The following is a 23,907-nucleotide window of genomic DNA, read 5'->3' on the forward strand; positions in this document are numbered from 1 at the left end:
TTTCCCCTTGGCATTGGTCTTATAAGATCGTTATGTCCCTCTGTCTGTTTGGCCTGCCATAGTCTATTTTTTTATCCTCTCTGAAAACTAATAATCTCTGATCCATTATTCCAATTTCTTTCCAGTTTCTTCCAGAAGTAATAACCACACTTTCCCTGTGACCTTGATGTCTTCAGCGCTCAGATACCCTTTTCATTTTCCATTCCTGTAGGGAAAACACCATTCCGTTCAGTCCTGCTGAAATCTCAGGGAAGGCAGAGCACATTGTGATATCATCGAATATTTTTAAAGCTGCCCCTGCCATTGGTCAACACAAGAGCACTGGTGTAGTTTACAGCCTGTGGACAGTGACTGGATCCATTTACATTTTATTGTAATTCGCTTAGTAAATCTGAATAAGCGATTCATCAAATTAAAATAAAACTTGAAACTTGAACAGTTACAATTTATTTAGGGTCTATTTTACCAAACTGCAGCAAAAAGAGACCGTAGCATGTGGTTACATCTGCTAAAGCCATTTTTCCCACATGGGTAAAATGGCCGAGTTCTTTTCTATGAATTAATGGCTGCGTGCTAATTTTCTCATCTGCATATGATTATTAGTGCATGAGACCCTATTGCCACCTATATTGTAGGTGGTAAGGGCTCGTGAACTAACCATACGCTAATTAGTTAATGCGTGGCAGTCTAGCTGCGCTAACCGATTACCTTAGTACATGCCTACTCTCCACCCCTTACTCGCCCCAGAGCTAAAACCAAAAATCTATTTTTTAGTGTATGAGAAGCGCGTACAGATGCCAAAATTACCACGGGATGCCCACAGTAAGGCATTTTAAGCTGCAGTGAGCATGTGTTAAAGGATCCCTAAATTTGATATCCCGTCTTATCCAAAAAGATCATTTACATGTAACTTATTTGAGCTACTACCAAAAAGGCAGGATCTAATCCAAATAAAAGAAAAATAAAAATTTCTAGCTTAGTTTTATAACAGGGAAAAACATTGCTAAAATTCAATGAATATTGAAGGAAGAAAGGAGGGGGCATTTGGGGAAATTGAGGAGGAGGCAGGGAGGAGAGGAACTTCTGCCCTGGGCTCCAGTATGTCTAATGCTGAACGTGACAGTAGATGAAAAACTTTACATTTATGTGTGCGAATGTCGATCCATAAATGGCAGCTATAACTTTTAACAAGTGGGTTCATTCTGCTGCCCCTCAATATCTCTCCTTGCTTCTCTCTCCTTCTACACCTCCCAGAGAACTCCATTCCTCAGATAAGCTGCTCTTAGCGTTACCCTTCTCCTCCACTGCCAATTCCAGACTTTGTTTCTTTCATCTAGCTACCTCCTATGTCTGAAATAAATTACCCGAGTTTGTCCGCCAAGCCCCTTCCCTTGTTTAAAAGCAGACTGAAAATCCATCTTTTTGATATAGCTTTATTGATTTTCTTCCCTCCTATTTATATTTTATTGTATACCACTTAGATTTTAACCTTGGCTTTATTTTGGTGGTATATATATATATATATATATAAAAGAATTGAACTTAATCTTGCTTGTTCTTATATGTCTGTTGTCTAACTTTTCTATCTTGGATTATTGATATGAATTCTTGCTTTCTTATTGATGTTGTAATTCCTTTCTTTATTGATATGTTTTAGAATGTGCCCCTGTTGGTCCTGCTTTTGTTTGAAGGCTAAAAGCAGTGTAGTAAGTCAGCAATAAATCAATCACTCGGAGAATAGTTAAGCTCTGGAACACATTGCCAGAGGTTGTGGTAAGAGCAGATAGCACAGCTGGTTTTAGGAAAGGTTTGGGCAAGTTACTGGAGGAAAAGTCCGATAGTTTATTATTAAGACAAGGGGGAAGCCACTGGTTGCTCTGGATCTGTAGCATGGAATATTACTACTTTTGGGGGTTCCGGAATGTGTTGTGTTACTATTTGGGATTCCAGAATGCTGCTATTCTTTAGGATTCTAAATGGAATGTTGCTACTCCTTGGGTTTTGGCCAGGTACTAGTGACAGGGATAGGGCTTGATGGACCATTGGTCTGACTCAGTAAGGCTATTCTTATGTTCTTAATAACAATAAATATATGAATATGCCATTTGGATGGTGAACAAGAGGGAAAAAATACCCCCCCCCCCCTTTTACAGAACTGTAGCATGTTTTTAGTGCCGGCCAAAGCAGTAAAAGTTCTGACGCTCATGGAATTCCTATGAGAATTAGAGCTGTTACTGCCACAGCTGGTGCTAAAAACTGTGCTACCATTTTTTGGGGGTAAACGTTAGTTAAAATGGACAGTTTGGGAGTGCAAGATTCCCAGCGCCTGTGTCATTTACACTTCATGCTTCACTCACTTTCAGCTTTTTCCTCTTTCTTTTTCAGAGGAGCCTTTTCGATCGTCCGAAGATGTGTGAAAGTGTTGTCCGGGCAAGAGTACGCGGCAAAAATCATCAACACCAAGAAACTCACTGCAAGAGGTAGGGGGCACAGGATGGCTCTCCAGGCAGAAGGACTAGCCACAAAACCTTTGCAGGCACTCCTGCCGACAGTTAAAACCCAATGCTGAGCTTGCCAGGCTTTGGCTTTTCTGACTTAAAGCTGGTGTTCAAACTTTTTCAAAGCTTTTACTGAAAGGACTTCCTAAACCTGTCCTCTGGTCTCCAAGGCAGTTGAGATTTCAGGATATCCACAACTGAGGAGCAATTCTATAACTGGATGCATGTGGTTACATCCCCTCCCCCTTTGCATTTGCATATCATCCTCTCCCCCCTTTGCATTTGCATATCATCCCCTCCCCCCTTTGCATTTGCATATCATCCCCTTCCCCTTTTTCATTTGCATATGCTCAGAAAAGTAACCTGTATTAGAGTCCTAAGTGCAATTCTGTAATGGCCTGCGTAACTGCTAGAGAAGGGATGGGCACAGTGGCGTAGCAAGGGTGTGGTGGTGCCTCTCCCCCTTCCGCATGCATGTCCCTCCCCTTTTTAACTTCCGCATGAGCAGCCACCAACTTACTGCCCGCATAGGCTTCAGTACCCTCACTGATGTCACTTCCTAGGTGCAAGTTCCGGAAGTGATGTCAGCGAGGGCGCCGCAGCCGATGTGAGAGAGTCGGTGGTTGCTCACGCTGACGTTAAAAAAGGTACGGGGGAAGGGAAGGGCGGCGCATGCAGCAGGGGGAAGAGTGGGAAGGGGGGGGCGGAGAAGTGGAGGGGGTGCCTGTGCCCTGAAGCAGATGGCACCAGGGGTGGACCGCTCCCCTAGCCCCCTCTTACTACAGTACTCTCCCGAAATTCACGGGGGTTCCATTCCAGGAACCCTTGCAAATTTTGAAAAACCGCAAATGCATTTTTTTCACCTGTCAAAAGGCACGGGAGGCAGGAGAAGGCAGCTGGAGAGGCAGGAGCGGGCATCTGAAGAGCCGGCGGGTGAAGAAAATCACTCGCGGTCTGCTCTGACCGTCTCTTCCTGTAATAAAGTCGGGCTACAGCAATCAAGAGCTGCTTTGACACCCAACTACTGGTTGGTGTAGCCCACGAGTGTCAAAATCCCTCCTCGATGGCCAAAATCCAGTTGGGTTTTCAGGATTTCCCCAATGAATATGCATGAGATCTATTAGCATACAATGAAAGCAGTGCATACAAATAGATCTCATGCATATTCATTGGGGAAATTCTGAACACCCGACTGGATTGCGGCCCTTGAGGAGGGACTTTGACACCCCTGGGCTACACCAATCAGGAGTTGGGTGTCAAAGCAGCTCTTGATTGGTGTAGCCCGACTTTACTACTGCAGACCGCGAATGAGCGAGTTCATGATTCGCAAAATGTGAATTCGTGAGGGAACATTGTACACCACTGTGCACACAGCTCCATAGACCTTCCATGATAAATCCAATTAAAGTCAAACTTAAATGATCTCACAGCTGGAGTGAGCTTTGATGGCTGCTTCAGAGCTTCTGCTCAAGAAAAAACTGTGGTGTCCACCCTACCTTTTGTTTTTCCCATTTTTGTTTTTTCCTTTCAAAAATATTATAGTTCTTCCCCTTCCTTTTTGTGCCAATATATTCGTCTGTTTTAAAGTTTAGTTGTTGTTTTTTTAAAACTTTGATGTTATTTTAATATTTGATGTCACTTTGTCTTAATTGTTTTTACCCTACTCAAATGTATTAGGAGAGTGTGGCGCAGTGGTTAAAGGTACAGCCTGAGGTTGGGAATTCAAACCCACGCTGCTCCTTGTGACCCTGGGCAAGTTACTTAATCCCCCCATTGCCCCAGGTACATTAGATAGATTGTGAGCCTATCAGAACAGAGAGGGAAAACTGCTTGAGTACCTGAATAAATTAATGTAAACCGTTCTGAGCTCCCCTGAGAGAAAGTATAGAAAAATGAATAAACAGTGTGAAAAGCTTCAGCCTCTGATAACCAGAGCTGGTATTGTGACATCATAATGCCTCATTCCACCAATGCCTAAAGAGCCAACCTCCTCAGTGATGTCACAATGGCTTGATTGTCCTCTACTTAGCTCACTTATACTACATTTTGATTTCTAGAGTGGCGCAGTGGTTAAAGCTACAGCCTCAGCACCCTGGGGTTGTGGTTTCAAACCCACGCTGCTGCTTGTGACCCTGGGCAAGTCACTTAATCCCCCCATTGCCCCAGGTACATTAGATTGTGAGCCCACCGGGACAGACAGGGAAAACTGCTTGAGTACCTGAATAAATGCCTGTAAACCGTTCTGAGCTCCCCTGGGAGAACGGTATAGAAAATTGAATAAATAAAAAATAAATAAATTATGAATGTTAGCTACTTTGAAAAGGCGGGATAACAAAATTTAAATAATGTTTATGTTTATTAAAAACTTTCTATACCACATAACAGCCTAAAAAAGGATCCAAGTGATGTACAATATATAATACACATTCATTAAGAAAGGCACTCTATTTAAAAATAGGATAGAAATGAATAAAAGAAAAAGTTAAAAAATTTTTTTCATAAAATACTAAACAATTAATATCTCCATAATAATAATTCTAATAACAATTAAAATAAAAAAACAAACAATCAAATCTCAGGAAACTATAATTAATACATACAATTAAAAATTTTCCATATCAAAAATTAATCATTATATAAATACAGATTACAGTCCCAGACTTAATTATTCAATTTGAGAAAGCCAATTGAAAAAAAAATGTGCTTTTAGGGGTCTTCTAAAATTTATATATGATTCTTCTTTTCTCAAATCTATGAGCAAATTATTCCATAACCGTGGAACTAAATAAAAGAACGCACAATCTCTAGTTGACGCAAGATGTGCCTTCGAGATATGAGGAACGACTATCCTATTGTCATTCAAAGATCGTAATAAACGTCTTGGGGCATAAAATAATACCAATTAGAAAGATATGAAAGCTGTAGCGGAAATAATGCTCTATGTGCCAACATCAAAGATCTTAAATTTGATCCTAAATTTCATTGGTAACCAATGGAATTTTAAATACAGAGGTGTCACATGATCATGAATATATGCACGGCCTAATAATCTAACCGCAGCATTTCGAACTGTTTGTAGGCGTTTCAGCTGTTCTAACCTAATACCTGCATATACTAAATTGCCATGATCTAACTTCGACAATACAAAGGCATGAATTAACGTATGCAATGATTTCTCATCCAGCTCTAAGCTGTCTTAATGAAACTTGAAACTAGCTTGAGAAGTAAAACCAAAGCTGGGCAGACTTCTAAGATCTGGGTCCTGTAAATGGCAAACACAGATCAGCATCAAAGTTGGAATGGACTTTGATGGCAACTCCCATAGTTGGGCAGTAGGACTGGTGCTGGGTTGACTTCTACGGTCTTTACCCCAAAATTAGCAGGGAGAGACAGAGATTAAGTATACCAGTGTTCAATGGGGTAGTAAAGGGGGAAGGATCCGCCCTGGGTGCCTTCTTGATGATCGTGCAGGCACCTGTCCTCTCTCTGTCCCCCCACTATCCCCCCACTATCTCACATGCATGTCGCTTCCCTTTCCTGTAACGCTTTCCCTTTCCTGTAACGTTCCTGGCACGAGCAGCAATCCCCGACCTGCTGTCATGCTAGCGTCAGCTCTTCCTCTGATGTCACTTCCTGACCCCGCGCCTAGGTAGTGACGTCAGATGACAGCATGACAGCAGCTGGGGGGGGGTGTTGCTGTTCACGCCAGGAGCATTACAGAGCTACGGGGAAAGGGAAACGGGGCGCGCGTGGCAGAAGGGGGGCGGGGAAGGAACATGTGGAGGTGGGCGGGTGGAGAAGAGGACGAGGGAGGGGTGCCACCGTCCTGGGCACCTCTTACCCTCGCTGTGCCACCGGCAGTGTTGAATCAAGAAGAAGCGGAACCTGCGCAAATGCCAGATTGGAACTCTGGCCGCCTTATTGCGCAGACTGGATGGACTGCGCAGGTCTCTCGATCTGTCGACATTTACTATGTTACTATGCAAATAAGTAAAAAAATTAACCCCAAATGATGGAAACAAATTCTGAAAATATTTGTTAAATACAGTATTTAAAATTACCAAAACTTTGGATAATGATGTTCACTGTGTACACTTCCCATGGACTTGGGGCGGCCACATAAAATTAAATGGTGGGCTGCATTTTGCCCTTGGGTCACAGGATGCCTATTCCCGTGCTAACGTTCCAAATACATGGGCAGAGTGCGGGAGAGGCACGGGCAGGCCTTCCAGTTACTCTTATAAATGACAGAATACTATAAGTTACACCCACTCTTACCACATTTAAGTGCTCACTGTTAAGCCAGATCTACGTAGGGTTACCAGATTTTACGTCAGTAAAATCCGGATCTCTAGACCCGCCCAGTTCCACCCCCAGCCCTGCCCCAGCCCCGCCCTCACTGCCTGTTTGTCGGGCAGCAAGGCATCCACGCGATGACCTCGCCACATGCGCGGAGGCCCCCTCCCAATGAGATCTCTTTTCAAAACCCGGACCAAAGTGCCAGGTTTTGAAAAGCTGTCCGGGGAACTCCGGACGTCTGGGAATCCTAGATCTATGGCCTAAATGCTAAGTCGCACCACTACCAGGTTCTGGCCGGTATTCTGTAATGGAATCTGAGCATCCAGAGGCTGTTGTAAAATTGGACCTCACCATGTGGCATTGGCGCACCTACAAAGGGGCCAAACAATTATGCAGCTTCCAAACAAGGGAAGACGTTTTCAAGGTCTGGTACAAAGCAAAGCTTTTACCATTTCTTGAATTTGTACGGGAATCACCAGCTGCTAATCAAGTGGAGAAAGCTTCATCCAGGGCTAGACAAATCATGGGCTGTATCCGTAGAAGTTTCGTCAGCCGTAAGCCTGAGGTCATAATGCTGTTGTACAGATCCATGGTGAGACCCCATCTGGAATACTGTGTACAATTCTGGAGGCCGCATTATCAAAAAGATGTGCGGAGAGTTGAGTCGGTTCAGCGAATGGCCACCAGGATGGTCTCAGGACTCAAGGATCTCCCATATGAGGAACGACTGGGTAAGCTGCAGCTGTACTCACTCGAGGAACGCAGAGAGAGGGGAGGCATGATCGAGACGTTCAAGTATGTCACGGGCTGTATCGAGGTGGAAGAGGATCTGTTTTTCCTTAAAGGATCCACGGCAACAAGAGGGCATCCGTTGAAAATCAGGGGTGGGAAATTTCATGGCGACACCAGAAAATATTTCTTCACCGAAAGGGTGGTTGACCGCTGGAATAATCTTCCACAACAGGTAATTGAGGCCAGCAGCGTGCCAGATTTTAAGAAAAGATGGGATTGGCATGTGGGATCTCTTCATGGAGGTAGTTAGGGGGTGGGCCATTAGTGTGGGCAGACTAGATGGGCCGTGGCCCTTTTCTGCCGTCATTTTCTATGTTTCTATGTTTTTTTCTATGTTTCTAAGTGTACCACAGGTGGCTGACTCTATACAAAAACACATTCACATGGATCAGGAATCTCAAAGTCCCTCCTTGAGGGCCGCAATCCAGTCGGGTTTTCAGGATTTCCCCAATGAATATGCATTGAAAGCAGTGCATGCACATAGATCTCATGCATATTCATTGGGGAAATCCCGAAAACCCTACTGGATTGTGGCCCTCAAGGAGGGACTTTGAGATCCCTGACATGGATCGTGCAAGAATAATATAGCTACAGCACTAGCCAAATGTGCCACCACTAGGAGGAAAAAGCCTCAGACGAAGCCCTCCCACCGCCACAGCTGTGGCATAAGATGTTCAGGCGGAGAACTTCATTGGCAAAAAAAACCCCTCCCGTGGGACCTCGTAGGGCTTTGTGTTGTGCAATGTAAATAAATAGCGATTGGCCAAAAATAGGTACTAATGTGACTCGGACGTATCTTTTTCAATGATGCAATTTGTAAAGCTCGCGTCAGGACACCAACGGTGGCCAGCGTTTCACATAATGCTGCCTCAGGGTGTGACCTCCGATTGTGAGCTTTCAAAACGGGACACGCCACATCGTGTCTCCTTGCACAAAAAGATGGCTGACTCCCATGGCAAAGGACTAAACACCGCCTGCTAGCCATCTTATATGCACACAAAATAGGAGATGCATAAAGAACAAATGGTTATATGTCTACCCCCCAAAATTAGGATCAAGAGGAAAAGAACCAAAGGGTGATAATGAATTTCTTCTTTTCAGAAAAGTGAAAAAACACTTTGAAGCTTATCCCAAAAAAATATTTCTCAATTAATTCATGCCTATAGAACATGGCACAAGAATTCAATATTCAATAAAAATCTTCAGTGTCTTAGAGCAAATAGATTCCATTGAGGTAGGTTCCTTTTTTTAATATTATATAATAAGAATGTCCCCAAATATCCTACTGCTAACCAAAGAGAGGAACATTAGAAATTTTTACCTGGGGCAGGGATCATGGGTCCAACTATAGCGCATAGCTCAGGGGTGTCCAATGTCGGTCCTCGAGGGCCGCAGTCCAGTCGGGTTTTCAGGATTTCCCCAGTGAATATGCATGAGATCTATTAGCATACAATGAAAGCAGTGCATGCAAATAGACCTCATGTATATTCATTGGGGAAATCCTGAAAACCCGACTGGACTGCGGCCCTCGAGGACCGACATTGGACACCCCTGGCATAGCTATTCCAGCCCCAGTTCTTTAATCATTTGTCCCCCTCCCCAACCTTCCTGTTTCACTTTTCTGAAAAGAAATTCATTATCACCCTCTGGTTCTTTTCTTTAGCCATCTTATATGCAGCATTAGTCCATCAGCCTGAGAACACAGGGCCATCTTCCCTCAAAATGCTGTCCCTAGTGGTAGTCCCATGAGATTACTGTAAGGGCACCATTTTTTTAGGGAAGGCCCTAACAAGGGAAGGAGCAACTAGGGATTGCTCCTGCCCAGGGGATGCACTAGACTACCAAGTACTGCCTGGTGAGCTCCTGGAGTATGTGGTGTCAGATGGGGGGGAGGGAGAGTCTAAGATAAAGAGGAATTATGTGTAGGAAGGGGATTGCATGTAAGGGAGATGTGTGGAGGCTGGGGAGAGAGCTGGAGATGGGGGGGGCCTTAGGTGTGGGGTTGTTGGAGATTGGGAAGATTGTATACAAGGGGGCTAGGCATTTGGGGGCTGATGTGCAGCGGGGTGCTCTACAGATCATGATTGGGGATTGCGGGGAAGCACTGCAGGCCCTGATGGGTTACAGCTCGGCAGCCTGATGCTTCTTCTGTGGTACAATAACTTAATCTCTTGGCAGAGGATATTTTACTGTCATTTTAGGGTTACAGTGTGACTTGTGGTATGCACTTGGTGTTCATTAGAGTTGCCTTATAGCATTTACCTAATAAAGAGCTGCTTTACATGCACTTTGGGATAAGTTATTTAGTGCTGCGTTAAGACAAAACATCCAGTGTTACAGCCCATTGTCACTTAATGAGCTAATAATTGCTTGATATTTTCCCCCTACATGTGCATGTGACAAATTTACATATGCTGGGTTTGTGGAGATCCTGAAATCCAAAGACAGGTTAGGGAACTCTGGATCGACTACACATGCCATTTATGCATCCTGATAAGCTGGGCTGTTGCTCTCCAGATCCTTATCAGAACCCCTAGAATAGGGGTGTTCAATGTTGATCCTTGAGTAGAGTTACCAGATTTTCTGTTTGGAAAAATCCGGATCCCTTAGCCCCGCCCCAGGCCAGCCCACTTCCACCCATCCCCACCCCATCACGCCGCCAATCCCACCCTAGCCCTGTCCCATCCTCACCCCCTGCTGCCTGCTCTGGTCGGGCAGGAGGTCATGCGCTTTTGCGACAAGATGATGTCATGTGCACGCGCGTGCGCATGATGTCATCATGTTGCCCACCTGCCCGATGGCGATTTCGAGGGAGGCTTTTCAAAACCTGGACAAAGTACCTGGTTTTGAAAAGCCATCTGGGCCCCCCAGATATGTCCTCAACAGGAGGACATGTCAGGGAAATCCGGCTGTCTGGTAACCCTATCCTTGAGGGCTGCAACCCAGTTGGGTTTTCAGAATTTCCACAATGAATATGCATGAGAGCCACTTACATACAATGGAAGCAGGGCATGCAAATAGAGCTTAAGCATATTTACTGGGGAAATCCAGAAAGCTTAACTGGGGTTGCTTCCCTTGAGATTAGAGAGTTGCACGGGGACAGAAATCCCACCCATCCCCGCCCGTCCCCACTCGGATCCTCTCCGTCCCCACCCGGATCATCTCCGTCCCCACCCATCCCCTCCAGGATTCTCTCCGTCCCCACCCGTCACCGCAAGGAATTATCTCCATCCCTGCCCGTCCAAAAAAAAAAACAGCAATTACTTCTGACAGGATCATCAATTCCACAGTTTCTTTTGTGTTTGCACTGCTTTTTCCTTGTGGAATCTTTGGTGGAACTCTTTTTTTGTTTTCTGTTCAGGTAATTAACTTATAAACCCCCTCTTTTACTAAGGCTGACATGTCCATTATATTATATGGACGAACCCTGCTTCCAAAGCCTTCCATCCCCCTGGGAGTCCTGTGGGCCAGAGGGGGGTCCATGTGGGAGTCCCGTGGGCCGGAGGGTCCCCATGGGAGTCCCGTGGGTTAGGGGGGGATACCCGTGGGACCCCCGCAGGATCCACGGGATTCCCGCAATCCCCGTTCCCGTGCAGACCTCTACTTGAGATCCAACACTGAACACCCCAGGCCTAAAAGGTACCATCCGGACACTTATGAACCTTGACTGTAGCATGAAGAACCACAAAGTGACCTTAAAGAAGCAGATTATAAAAAAAGAAGTTGTGGTCAAAGAAAAGATTTATATATTTTATATTAAAAAATGTCAAAATATAAGAAATAAAACATACTCATTCAAATTAGAAAAAGGACCTAGTAATAAGGCCCAAATAAGAGAGCACAGAGCCAGGACAGAGGCAAGTCCATACGCTGAAGGAGTTAGCCAATTCTAGTGCTTTAAATTGCCGTGAAAGGTGGGAAAAGAGCTACAGAGACTGCAAGCCACTAACAACGGAATCTGGATAAGCCCGCCCCCCCAAACCAACCCTTTCATCTATGCCCCACCCACCCTTCCATATCGAAACATTAACACTCCAAATTCAACTGATGGTGAAAATTAGCCGCAGCCCTGTTTATTGCATATTACAAATTAAATATATAAACAGCATAGTAATAACATAACACAATATTCCCGAACTACCTTAAACAAGTTATGGCTCACGACCCTGCCATGCCAGCAAGAATCTGAGGGGTGGCATATCCCCCACATGCCCCATTCTCCAGGGTCACCCGACCCACCAGGCACGTCTTCCAGCCAGCCCAGCGCTCATCCCCTGATGAGCCCATCAGCCAGTAGCTCAGAATACCGCACTCTGAGCCACCACAGCACCACCCTTGGAGACGGAAGGGGCAGGCGTGAAAAGCTGCCTCAGAGGACCAGGTAAACCCCGAGTCCTCTGAAGTTCCAGCTTTTAAGCCCACCCTCCTGAAGGTGGGAAAGACTTGCCAGCCTATCTTAACCCACCAACCGTCTATCCGACCGGCCCTGCGCCTATGACGGGCGACCAAGCGAGCCTCCCAGCTCCACATTAAGTTCGCCCGGCGAGATGGACTCTCAGGCTTCCTATTGCTCACGATATTTGCTCTTGTTTTTGGGCTGTTGTCAGGAGGATTCTCCGTTACACAGGGACCAGCAAAAAGCAAGATAATGACTGGCATTCTCTGCACTGGGGATTGGAAAAAAAACTGTAATAACTGCTTTAGATCGCAGCTGGAATGGGGTCAACAAAGTTTGCCCATGCCAGGGAAACCTTCAGACTTATCCCCTGGGGTGACATCCTTTCCACCTCACCGTAATCCACACTAAATCTAGAAGCTGATAGCTTGCCAATAATCAGGTTGAATCAATGTGATCACTCTGAGGTTGATGCAGAAAACGACTGCAAGCGGAAGGGCGCAGTTATCATGAGGTGTACGCAGACATTACTAGCTGCACTGTGCAGAAAAGAGTTCACTGGGGTATATAACATCTTAAAATGAAAGTCAATGAGGTCATTTGCCATTCTGATCAATAAAATAAGATGGTGTGGGGGATCTCTATGGAACAATTCTCAAAAAACCCCACAAAAAGTCTCACCTATTGTTCAGCCAACAGCTTATGACAGAGAGCGCCGCAGATAACTGTCAAAATATTGTAGCAGCTTAAGAGAAGTTCAAGTTTTTTCAAAATTTTGATAAAACGCTTATCACAAATTCTAAGCGTTGTACATTAAAAAAAAGGATGTAATTTAAAACCAAAACTTATATATAAAAACAAATGACATGGATGGGAACAGACTTGCAAATACAGAAGGAAAAGGGTAGAACTACAAAATTATAGGAAAGTAAACATGGAGAAAGCTGGTATTTATGGCGAAACGGGTCCTGTCGGGCCGCAACCACTAAGATAAGTGTGGCCCATTTTATTGAGTTCAAGCATGAAACATTATTTTTAGATTTTGCATGAAGTTAATCTTTGAAAATTCAAGCATTAAAAATGGAAAAGCATTGAGAGGTTTTTTTTTTTTTTAGGATTGATGCTAGAAACGTGGAACCTTAGAAAGGTTTATTCCTGAAAATCAAGCAGGTTTCTGAGATCCTTTTCCTCTCATGCCACACACTTATTGTACTTTGATAGGTGGGATATTTTGTAGTTTTTTGTCATTAGGTATTCCTCTGCAAAGCACAGATGTAAATAGGAGATTTTAACATGCATACAACATGAGAATGTCACAGCAGGCCCATGGCAGCATGGAAGGGTTACTTGAGAATAGGGTTACCAGATTTTACCTTTGTAAAATCCGGACCCATGGCCACGCCCCCCCCCAGGTCCGCCCAGTTCCACCCGCCCTGTCCCCGTTCTTCCCTGGTCTGCCCAGGTCACGCCCCAACCCCATCCCCTCAACTTGGCCTCTTGCTTGGGAGCTGCGTCGGGAGGGCATCTGCGCATGCGTGATGCGATGATATCTCACACACACACGCACCCATGCGTGTGATGTCACCGCATCACACCTGCCCAGATGACCTCCTGATGTGGCTCCCGAGCTGGAAGCTTTTACGAAACCCGGACAAAACGCCGGACAAAACCCGGACAAAAAGTCCGGACATGCCCTCTATAAAGAGAGGATTTAATGCTATCTTTGGGATTTATTGTTAGTCTCCCCCCTTTTTTCTGCAACTATAGTGCCATTTTAAAAGATAGAATAAAAGTAACAGCTGTGTGCTGGGGTAACTGCAGTTTCAAGGTGCATGTCTCCAAAGAAAACGAAAAATGGCAACACACATCTACTCATGTTTTTCTGCACAAAAATATTAGCCTCAAAACTTTTTAAGTGCAAGGACTTTTTGTGAGATTAATCGTTATATGCAAAACAAAATTCCAGTTCATGTGCGGATGTGTGCAGGCACTTGGGATCCCCCCCCCCCCCCCCCCCCCCCCCTCCCCCCGGACATACACAGCGAAGCTTACAAATTATTCAAAATACCTCGATTAAACTTATTGAAAACGCTAAGAAATTCGATCACGTTACGCCTTTGCTTGAGAAAGCACATTGGTTGCCGGTTACATATCGAATAATGTACAAATTAAATTTGCTCACTTTCAAATCAATAATTTTTAAAACTCCGGCTTTTATTTATAATCTTTTAATCCCCTATAATACTTCAAGATTGTTACGGTCAACTGATCAACATTTATTTGTTGTTCCATCGTTAAAAGTTATTGGTACACGACGTCATTCTATTTTTTCAGTTACGGCTCCTCTAGCCTGGAACGCCTTGCCAATTCATTTAAGAGAAGAAAGAATTTTAGACAAATTCAAGAGCAAACTTAAGGGATTTCTTTTTAAAGATGCTTTTAGTGATTAATTGATTTTTTCTACATTTTATATTAAATTTTTCCCCCTTCCCTAATGTTTTTTAACCTTAATTGTTTCTTTTATATTGAATTTTATTTCTTCCCATAACTTTACCTTTTTGTGATCACGTATGTTCATTGTCCTGTTGTACACGTTTAGTCATGTTATGTATTTTTATGCTATTTTAATATGTTTAATATTAAGTTGTTCTAATTATGTATGTTTACCCTAACTTTGTAATTTTAGCTGTACATCGCTTAGAACCTGGAATAGGCGATTAATCAAATCTTATAATAAACTTGGAAACTTGGTTACTGGAAAACCTTTGTACACACGAGTCCGGCAGGCTGTCCCTGATTAGCGCACAAGTCTTATGCATTTTGAATTTTGCACCTTACTTGCTTAGTGCATCGCTGTGAAATATTTTCTTTGCTAATTTTGCCGTAGAAGTCGCACACTCAGCCATTGGTATACAGCTTTACCATATGGCTTTCTACATCGACCCCCTCTTTCTGCCTTTATATAAAATTCTTGTTTTGGGTCTTCCAGCTGTAAAGTCCAGTCACTGCAAGTTTCCCTCCTCCCCATACATGCTCTCACATTTAAAAATCACACGTCAGGCAAAAAGTGACATAATTGATTTTGCTGCTCTGGGACGCATTAGCTGCAGAGAAAAGAGCAGGAAGAGAACCTGTTAAGACCCAGAAATGTCACAAAGATATAGGAGCTTTTTTTCGTTCCAGCCATAACTTGCTTTAACAACCAGTGATTCACTGGCTCACTGAGTCTGACACTGGTTGGTACCAGGGTCTTAAAGGAGACAGTGCAAACATTTCCTCCATAGATCGCATGGCAATAAATAGCTTTCTAGGTTCTGGGACAGCCATAGCAACATATGAAACAAGAAAAGAATCACCAAATATCTCAAGTTTACTTAATAAATGGAAAGGCATTTCATAAAAGTAGCAAATGTCAATCAGTGAGCTAGACCACCTAGTCCAATTTAATTAAATGCAATTTATTTTAAACACAATGGAGTCTGTGGTGAAAACAGTGCCTTCTTGAACTGTATAGACCATTCAATTGCTTTATATCCTGAGCTCTTTGGGTTAGATTCACTAAACTTACCGATTGTGTACCGATGGTTTTGCAATCGTTCCCTGACCCGATTCACTAAACAGCTGTGCGATCAATCTCCAATCCACACATGCAAATGAGGGGAAATTGCCTGCTTAAGTAGGAAAGCAGGGATTAACTAAACAGAAGGAACACTGATTAGGCTTGCCAATCCAAAAAGGACCAGTCGCTCATGTCCTTGCTGATTGTCCTGCTCTCTGCCGCCCTGAAATCCCATCCCTGCCACCCTGAAATCCCAATATAAAAAATAAAACCATCAAAATAAAACATCTCCCTTGTGCAAAAAGCGTCCTACTCTCTGCCCCCCTGCCTCTCTGCAAGCCCGTGGTTTTAACCCGTGGGTTTAAAGCGGGGCTGCACTATGGCATGTTCTCTTCTGTGTTGTTCCAGTCTGGTTGCAAAGTGTGCTTTGTTCCATTGAAATGATTCTTGTGGGGCAAGCGAGCGCAGCCATCCCTCCCCCTTTAATTTTGACCACAAGCTTGTGCGGAGAGCAGGCGCATGCGTGGACCGCATCTGCAGGCAAAGAGGATGGTCTACGCATACGTCTGGATCGCTCTTCAGCGATCCGTGGGGTCGCTGTGGGGCGTGCATCTGATCACTTCATTTGCACCAGGACTCTGTAGTGAATCGGTCGCCCAGCATGACTCGCCCACGGGTCGCCCAGATCAGTGAGTTTAGTGAATCTAAGCCTTTAAGGAAGAAAATGCAAAGAGCTGATGGTCACTAGCTGATTTTGTATGTTTGGGACATTACATTCCGCTGCGTTCTAGTATCCAAAGTCCTGCTTTTTTTATTGCATGCAGGACTACAAGTGCCTGAATGCACTGTGAAAACCGGTAAGTAGGCCATGAAACTGTCTGTTCGCCTTCTGTCGCCACTGTGGTTCCTCGCTCACCAGACTCAGGGTCTCACCAAATATAACAGGCATAATTTTAGTGTTGGACATCTACCATGCTTTCATTTCGCATCAGCTTTCTCCGAAGGGGCAGCTCCTGTCTGTGACAGGTCGGGGGAGGGGGGTGTTACAGCTGTTTTATTGCGTGGCCAAAGAGGTCACCAGCGAACATTTTGTGTGTATGTGTGTGTGTTATATTTAAATTGTCTGCAAAATAAAAGATCCAATCAGCATTAAAAAGTATTAATTGGTAAAAAAAAAAAAATACGATAAAAAGCTGGAGGATGCTAACCCATGAACTGTCTCTTGTGGCTTTACATGTCTTTGGCATGAGCAGGAAGGGGCTGCTTGGGTACTGCTATTCATTGCCCACTGGTTCACAGGTGGAACTGCTAAGCGTAGCTCTGGATATCGATAAAGGGAATAAGGTTGTCACTGTGCTATTAAAAAATGACAGCAAAAAAAAAAATTGCTTTTATTTATTTATTTTTGCTTTGATGTTCTGTGTTATGAATAAGTTGCTATGTGTTTGGCACTCCAAAGCAGCAGGCATCGCTCAAAAAAATGCTAATGGTAATTCTGGAGTACTGAAGGGTCTTTTAGGACTCTAGTTCAGGTCTACCCTGCTCTGATTTTGCCCTGTAACAGCAAGAAAACCTTCAATACCGCTAGACGAAATAGCTGGAGCTTCCATTCACTTCTCTTTCGCAGAAAATGATGCCTTCAAAACAGGGAGTGGATGGAAACGGAGGGCGAACCAAAATTAGCAATATGTGCAACTGTGTGGACAACCAGAAGTCAGTTCCTAACTTGGATGCTCAGGCCTGTTCTTTCATGTTACAATTGTATACCGCTTTGATTTGACCTTTTTTTTTTTGGTTAAAAATGACGGTATCTTAAATAATAAAATGCTAGCCGCGCATGCGCACTTGCCTCGCGTGTTCCCTGATCCCTTTTCTGTCGGGATGTGGCAAGACAAGTGCGCATGCGTGCTTATTACGTCACTGATAGCAGTGAATGCAGGAAGCGGAGTAAAAAAAAAAAAACCAACCGAGCGAGCCGGGCCGCTGAGAAAGCGCGGGAGGAATGGCTCGGGCTGCGGACGGGTAAGGAGCTGGGGCAGTGAGCCTTCCCTGCGGCTGAAATGAAGCCTGGCAACCCTCCGCGACAGACCACAGGAGTCCGTGTCCTTTTCCGCTCACCCCCCTTCCCGTGGACCCGACTACCTTGGCGATTCAAGCAGCGTGTGCACCAGTCTTTACACGCTGCTTCGGGCCCTTCTACTTCCCTAATTTGCTCTGCCGCGTCTCTGATGATGTCATCAGGGACGTGCCAGAGTAAATCAGGGCAGTAGAAGGACCCGAAGCAGCGTGTAAAGACTGGTGCACAGGCTGCTTGAATCGCCGAGACAGGGGGGGAAATGAAGGGAGGCCTACTGCTGGGGGAGCAGGAAGAGGTGCTGATGGACAGGGGGGAGGTCAAATAAAGGAAGAAGGGCTGCTGCTGGATAAGGGGAGCAGTGAAGGGGTGGTGGTGGACACAGGGGAGGTAAAAATAAGGGAGAATGGACAGGAAAAAGCGGCGAAGGAGACAGAGAGAGAAAGAAATAAAGACAAACACACATATATTCTAGCACCCGTTAATGTAACGGGCTATAAAGCTAGTATCAAATAAAACAACTAACTTTATCAATCAGAGCCAATATATTCTTACTAGCTAAAGACCACAGGGATCACGGAGAGACCTGTCGGGGCAAAGTGAGATGAAAAGGCCTCCAGAATTATAGATCAAGCATGATAAGAGAATCAGCCTCCCCGCTCAGCATGTGCAAAGGAGTCAGAAATTGGGCAAGGATCTAGATAAGTCTCAGGGACGCCATCCTAACTGTGATGAAAGCCGCCAACATAAGGAGGAGCAGGGGGGGGGGAAGACGAAGAAGCAGAATTTAACTGAGGGGACTTTTCCAGGCAATGGGAAACACCAGTTCTCCAGGTGATGTTAGCAAGCCATTCCTCCCCACTTCAGATACCTGAAGTGAACGTCTAGAACCGGCCACCCGCGTTTATGCACCGCTTCGATATGTAAAGCGTACGCGTATGCTTTTGTGAGTATATCAGATTCCAGCACTATTATTGTGGCATCAGGGTATTCAATAATAGTAACTGACTATAAGGGAAAAATACTTAATAACCCCTATGAATAACACCCTTCATCAGTGTTTGTGATGCTCAGCTACACCACTCAGAGTTAAAAAAGTTTCATTACTCCAAGCTTTATGTGTTAAATCTTCATCGGATCCACAGTAGTATATATATAAATAGATTAAATAGTTTTTAAATATATTTAACTTTTTAGCTTTTTAAGTGTTTAAATAAATATCACATTTGCATTAAATTCATTTGTACTTAGCTTTATTCTTGTGGTCTAAATTGAGGTAAATACAAATTATTTTTGAGGTAAATACAAATTATTAATTCCATACTCTCCAAATAGAGCTTTAAGATCCAATGAACAGAATTTATTGACTATTCCTTCGCTCAAGGTTATTAATACAAGAGGGCAATTTATTTTCTCGGTTACCGCACCACAGACTTGGAATGCCCTTCGAATGTTTTTAAGGGAAGAACAGGAACTTGGAAAATTTAAAAGTAATTTAAAAACATTTCTTTTCAAGGATGCCTTTGATAACTAATTTTAATACCCCGTAGCCCTAATAAATTTTATCTTACAATATTTTATTGTTGTTTTGTTTACCTTCTGTATCTTTCCCTTTTTGTTTCTACTTTACCTTATTGATTTGTATTTCATTCCCCCTTTACCCAATGTTATGAGTATGTTAAGTTAAATTTCAATCCCTTGTCATTATTTAAAATCTGTTTTTTATTGTATTTTTTCCCATCAAATGTAATTTTTAAATTGTTCATCGCTTAGAAGTATGATTAAGCGATTAAATCAAAAAAACTATTAAACTTGAAACTTAAATTCTTGTCCCCAATTTAGACCACAAGAATGAAGCTAAGTACAAATGAATTTAATGCAAATGTGATATTTATTTAAACACTTAAAAAACTAAAAAGTTAAATATATTTAAAAACTATTTAATCTATTTATATATACACTACTGTGGATCCGATTTAGATTTAACACATAAAGCTTGGAGTAATGAAACTTTTTGAACTCTGAGTGGTGTAGCTGAGCATCACAAACACTGATGAAGGGTGTTATTCATTGGGGTTATTAAGTATTTTTCCCTTATAGTTAGCTGCTTTCATGAGTAAGCATACATGGACACAAGTAGTGGAAGCAAATAAGTGCTGCTCTGTAAAGGTAACATATCACATACAGCCAGATTCTCTATAGTGCAACCAAACTTGCACATGCAAATCAGTGCGCACTGCTGATTTGCACATGCAACTTAATTGTTTAAAAGGCTAACCTTATTTGTATAGGTAAATTATTCCAAATAACAATAGCAGCATATGTAAAAGAGGAGTAAAATTGACGTAAAATGTAGACCTCTAAAAGGGGGAAACTGCAATAAAAATGTTCTACTCAATCTATTAGATGAATAATGCAAACGTGAAAAGAACAAAGTAAGATGATGGGAAGCCTCTGCCTGTATAATATGATGAATCAGACAAGCAGTTTTTAAACTTTATGGGGCTCATAATCGAAAGAGAAAAACATCCAAAAACCAGCCTAAGTCGGCACTTGGACGAACATTTCCCAAATACGTCCAAGTGCCGATAATAAAAACGGGGTTTGGACGTATTTCTAAACGACCTAGGCCTACATAGTGCTGCTGAACAACCAAAGCTAAACGGAGCATTTCGGGAGGAGTGTCGAGGGTGGGAGTTGGGCGGGACGTGGGCCGGCTTAGACTTAGTCATGCAGCATGTATAACCGAAAGTTATACAGCCCAGGATCGACGGAACTTGGATGTGGCGACTTAGACCATATAAAACATGGTCTAAGTCACAAAAACCTACCTAAAGTCACCAGATAAGCACTGCAAACACATAAAACAGACCCCCACACACTACCCCGGTGATCACTGACCCCCCCCCATAAAAAAATTAATCACACCTTTAAATTCAGCCTCCAGCCCATCATCACCTGGGCGCCTGGCATAGGAAAGCCTAGTTGTCCAGCACAGAGGTGGCTTAAGTTGTCTTGGGGGTGGGTTAGGGACCAATAGACAGGAGGCCCCAAGCCCATAAGCCCCTGTAATCACTGCACTGATACTGAAACATGTGCACTCCCCTATACACCCCCAAAACCCTTTTGTACTGGCATATAAGTGGCTCCTGCAGCCATAAAGGCTATTGGGGTGGTAGATAAGTGGGTCTAGGGGATTATGGAGGTGTTTTGGGGGCCTCACCGTGACCTTTAAGGGAGCTGTAGTGAGGAGAAGACATGGCAACCTTTTTGTGAAGTTCACAGCAGTGCCCTGTAAGGTACCCCACTATTTAGGTGCCATGTCTGGGTGCTCAGTCCATCACTTTGCAGACCCCTCCCACGTCCAACAGGGCTTGTTCTAGGCGTTTTTGACTTGGACAAAAAGTTAGATGAAAATGTGGTATAAAGATGGATGCTTTAGCAATTTGGACGATCAGACCGGCAGGACGTATAGTTAGACGATTTTTGAAAGAAAAAAATTTTTGGACATATTTTTCAAAAATGTGTCCTTGGCTGTTTTTTACTTTGGACAACTTACGACTTAGACAAAAACGGACTTAGACGTTCTTTTCGATTATACCCCCTCCACATGTTTCTCTATAGGCAGACAGAAGGGGAAAGAAGAAATTTGTCTCAAAAATACAGCAAAATAAACCAAAAAGAGGCAAATGAGATGTAAAAAAAAAAAAAAAAAAATCAACCAAACAGTTACTTTATTGATGCAAATGGGTAAAAAAAAAAAAATCACATGAAAACTATAAAATGCATAACATAGTGTCCATCTTGATAAAGGGATCTCCTAGAGCAGGGGTGCCCACACTTTTTGGGCTTGCGAGCTACTTTTAAAATGACCAAGTCAAAATGATCTACCAACAATAAAATTTAAAAAAAAAACATAAAGCACACTGTATGCTGAGAAAATGTTAATTATTATTCCTATTCCAGGGTTTTTTCAAAGAGGTCAAGGCAGATGACTCTATGCACTGTCACCTCAGTAACAACCATACAAAAATAGACAAATATACCCCTCCCTTTTTACTAAACCACAATAGCAGTTTTTAGCGAAGGGAGCTGCGCTGAATGCCCAGCGCTGCTCTCAACGCTCATAGGCTCCCTGCGCTAAAAATGCTATTGTGGTTTAGTAAAAGGGTGGCCATTGTGCAAAATTTAGACAGCAAATATAAATTCAGACACATTTTGATCACTAAATTGAAAATAAAATCATTTTTCCTACCTTTGTTGTCTGTGATTTCATGAGTCTCTGGTTGCACTTTCTTCTAATAACTGTGCATCCAATCTTTCTTCCCTTCTTTCTCCTCTAGACCTCATTCCCTCCCCCAGCTTTTTCTTCCTCTCTCCCTGCCCTTTCTTTCTCCCTGCTTCCCTTTCTTTTTTCTCTCTTCATGCCCTCTTTCTTTTTTTCTGTTTCCCTTCTTTCTCCCTGACTGCCCCCTTTCTTTCTTTCTTTCTTCTTGCCCTCCACCAAGCCACTGCTGCCACCATCGGGGAACAGGCCCCCAAGCTGCCACCGCCATCAGGTAACAGGCCCCAAAGCCGCCGCTGCCCCAAGCTCTCCCTGCTTCCCTGCGTCAGGCCGACCAGCATTCCTCTCTCCGACATCAATTCTGCCATTGGAGAGGAAGTTTTGGCCCAGCCAGGCAGCGATTGGCTGGCCCGAACTTCCTCTCCGACGGCAGAATTGAAGTCGGGGAGAGGAAGGCTGATCGGCCCGGTAGATCGCCAAGGCAAAGTGAGTCTATGACGGACCCCGGGATGGGCTCTGCAATCGACTCACTTTGCCTTGGCGATCAACCTATTGGGCGCCCCTGTCCTAGAGAATCCAAAGTCTATAACAGAAGATCAGTCTCTTGAAAAAGATCTCATATATTGCCCTGACTAGGATCCCAGTTTCAGCATCCGTAGATGCCTTCTTCAAGGGATATAAGACACTGTGAAGGACAAGTGAAACTCGAGTAATCAAACGATATATGTAAAGGCTGCCCAAACACGGGACACCGTCTTCAGTGGCTGAAGAGGTTGGCTCTTAGGCATTGGTGGAATGAGGCATTATGACATCACAGTATCAGCTCTAGAATGTTGCTACTCCTTTGGACCTTGCCATGTATTTGTGACCTAGGTTGGCCACTGTTTAAACAGGATACTGGGCTTGAAGGACCTTTGGTCTGTCCCAGAATAGCAACTCTTATGTTCATATGTGAGTCAAGTACAGGCAGTCCCTGAGTTACAAATGCCTGACTTAAGTACAGTATGACTCGCACTTAAGAACACGGTCACAGCTTCATTTGATTTCACTGAGCAATATTTCCAGTGGCATAGACTCCTACACTTCCTGCAGCAGATTCAGGAATGATGCATGGCCACATTAAGAACAGTGCGTGGTTGTGCATGCTGTGCCTTAGAGGGACAGTCGGCCCTTTTGTCAGCTGGGAGCAGAGATAAGCAGCAAGAATCTGAAAATCTACAAGTTCTGAGTTGCATACAAATCCGACTTAAAAACAGCTTTAAAAACGTAACTTGTTCTTAACCCGGGGACTGCCTGTATTGGGATCAAATGAGTCAAGGTACAAGCCAGTGGCTTATGGTGTTCACTCAGTAAGGATTTGCACTGTTAGTCCTGTTAATTAATGTCAATGTTCAACTGCTTGCCTGCCTGTAAGCTGCAAAGGGTTTTTGGCTTCACATGTTTGTTAATGATATGCATGGTCTGATGTTACTTGGGCCACTGGCAACTATATCTTCTGAGGTTGGTTCTTGTCTACATTTGGTTATTAATAGTAGATGATGATGACGGCAGATAAAGACCCGAATGGTCCATCCAGTCTGCCCAACCTGATTCAATTTAAATTTTTTTTTTTTTCTTCTTAGCTATTTCTGGGCGAGAATCCAAAGCTTTACCCGGTACTGTGCTTGGGTTCCAACTGCCGAAATCTCTGTTAAGACTTACTCCAGCCCATCTACACCCTCCCAGCCATTGAAGCCCTCCCCTGCCCATCCTCCACCAAACACAGACCGTGCAAGTCTGCCCAGTAACTGGCCTAGTTCAATATTTAATATTATTTTCTGATTCTAAATCCTTTGTGTTCATCCCACGCTTCTTTGAACTCAGTCACAGTTTTACTCTCCACCACCTCTCTCGGGAGCGCATTCCAGGCATCCACCACCCTCTCAGTAAAGTAGAATTTCCTAACATTGCCCCTGAATCTACCACCCCTCAACCTCAAATTATGTCCTCTGGTTTTACCATTTT

General features: G+C 43.7%; 1 protein-coding gene across 2 annotated transcripts in view; it reads left to right on the forward strand.

The window, feature by feature from the left end:
• CAMK2A (calcium/calmodulin dependent protein kinase II alpha) overlaps nucleotides 1-23,907 on the forward strand; it is a 220,790-nt gene that overhangs the window by 33,072 nt on the left and 163,811 nt on the right. For both annotated transcript variants that reach the window (XM_033927288.1, XM_033927289.1), the window contains exon 2: nucleotides 2,386-2,480. In XM_033927288.1, the coding sequence (XP_033783179.1) occupies nucleotides 2,386-2,480 (95 nt within the window). The remainder of the gene's footprint in view (nucleotides 1-2,385; nucleotides 2,481-23,907) is intronic.

The sequence above is a fragment of the Geotrypetes seraphini genome, chromosome 18 (genome assembly GCF_902459505.1).
Source record: "Geotrypetes seraphini chromosome 18, aGeoSer1.1, whole genome shotgun sequence".
In the NCBI taxonomy this organism is placed as follows: Eukaryota; Metazoa; Chordata; class Amphibia; order Gymnophiona; family Dermophiidae; genus Geotrypetes; species Geotrypetes seraphini.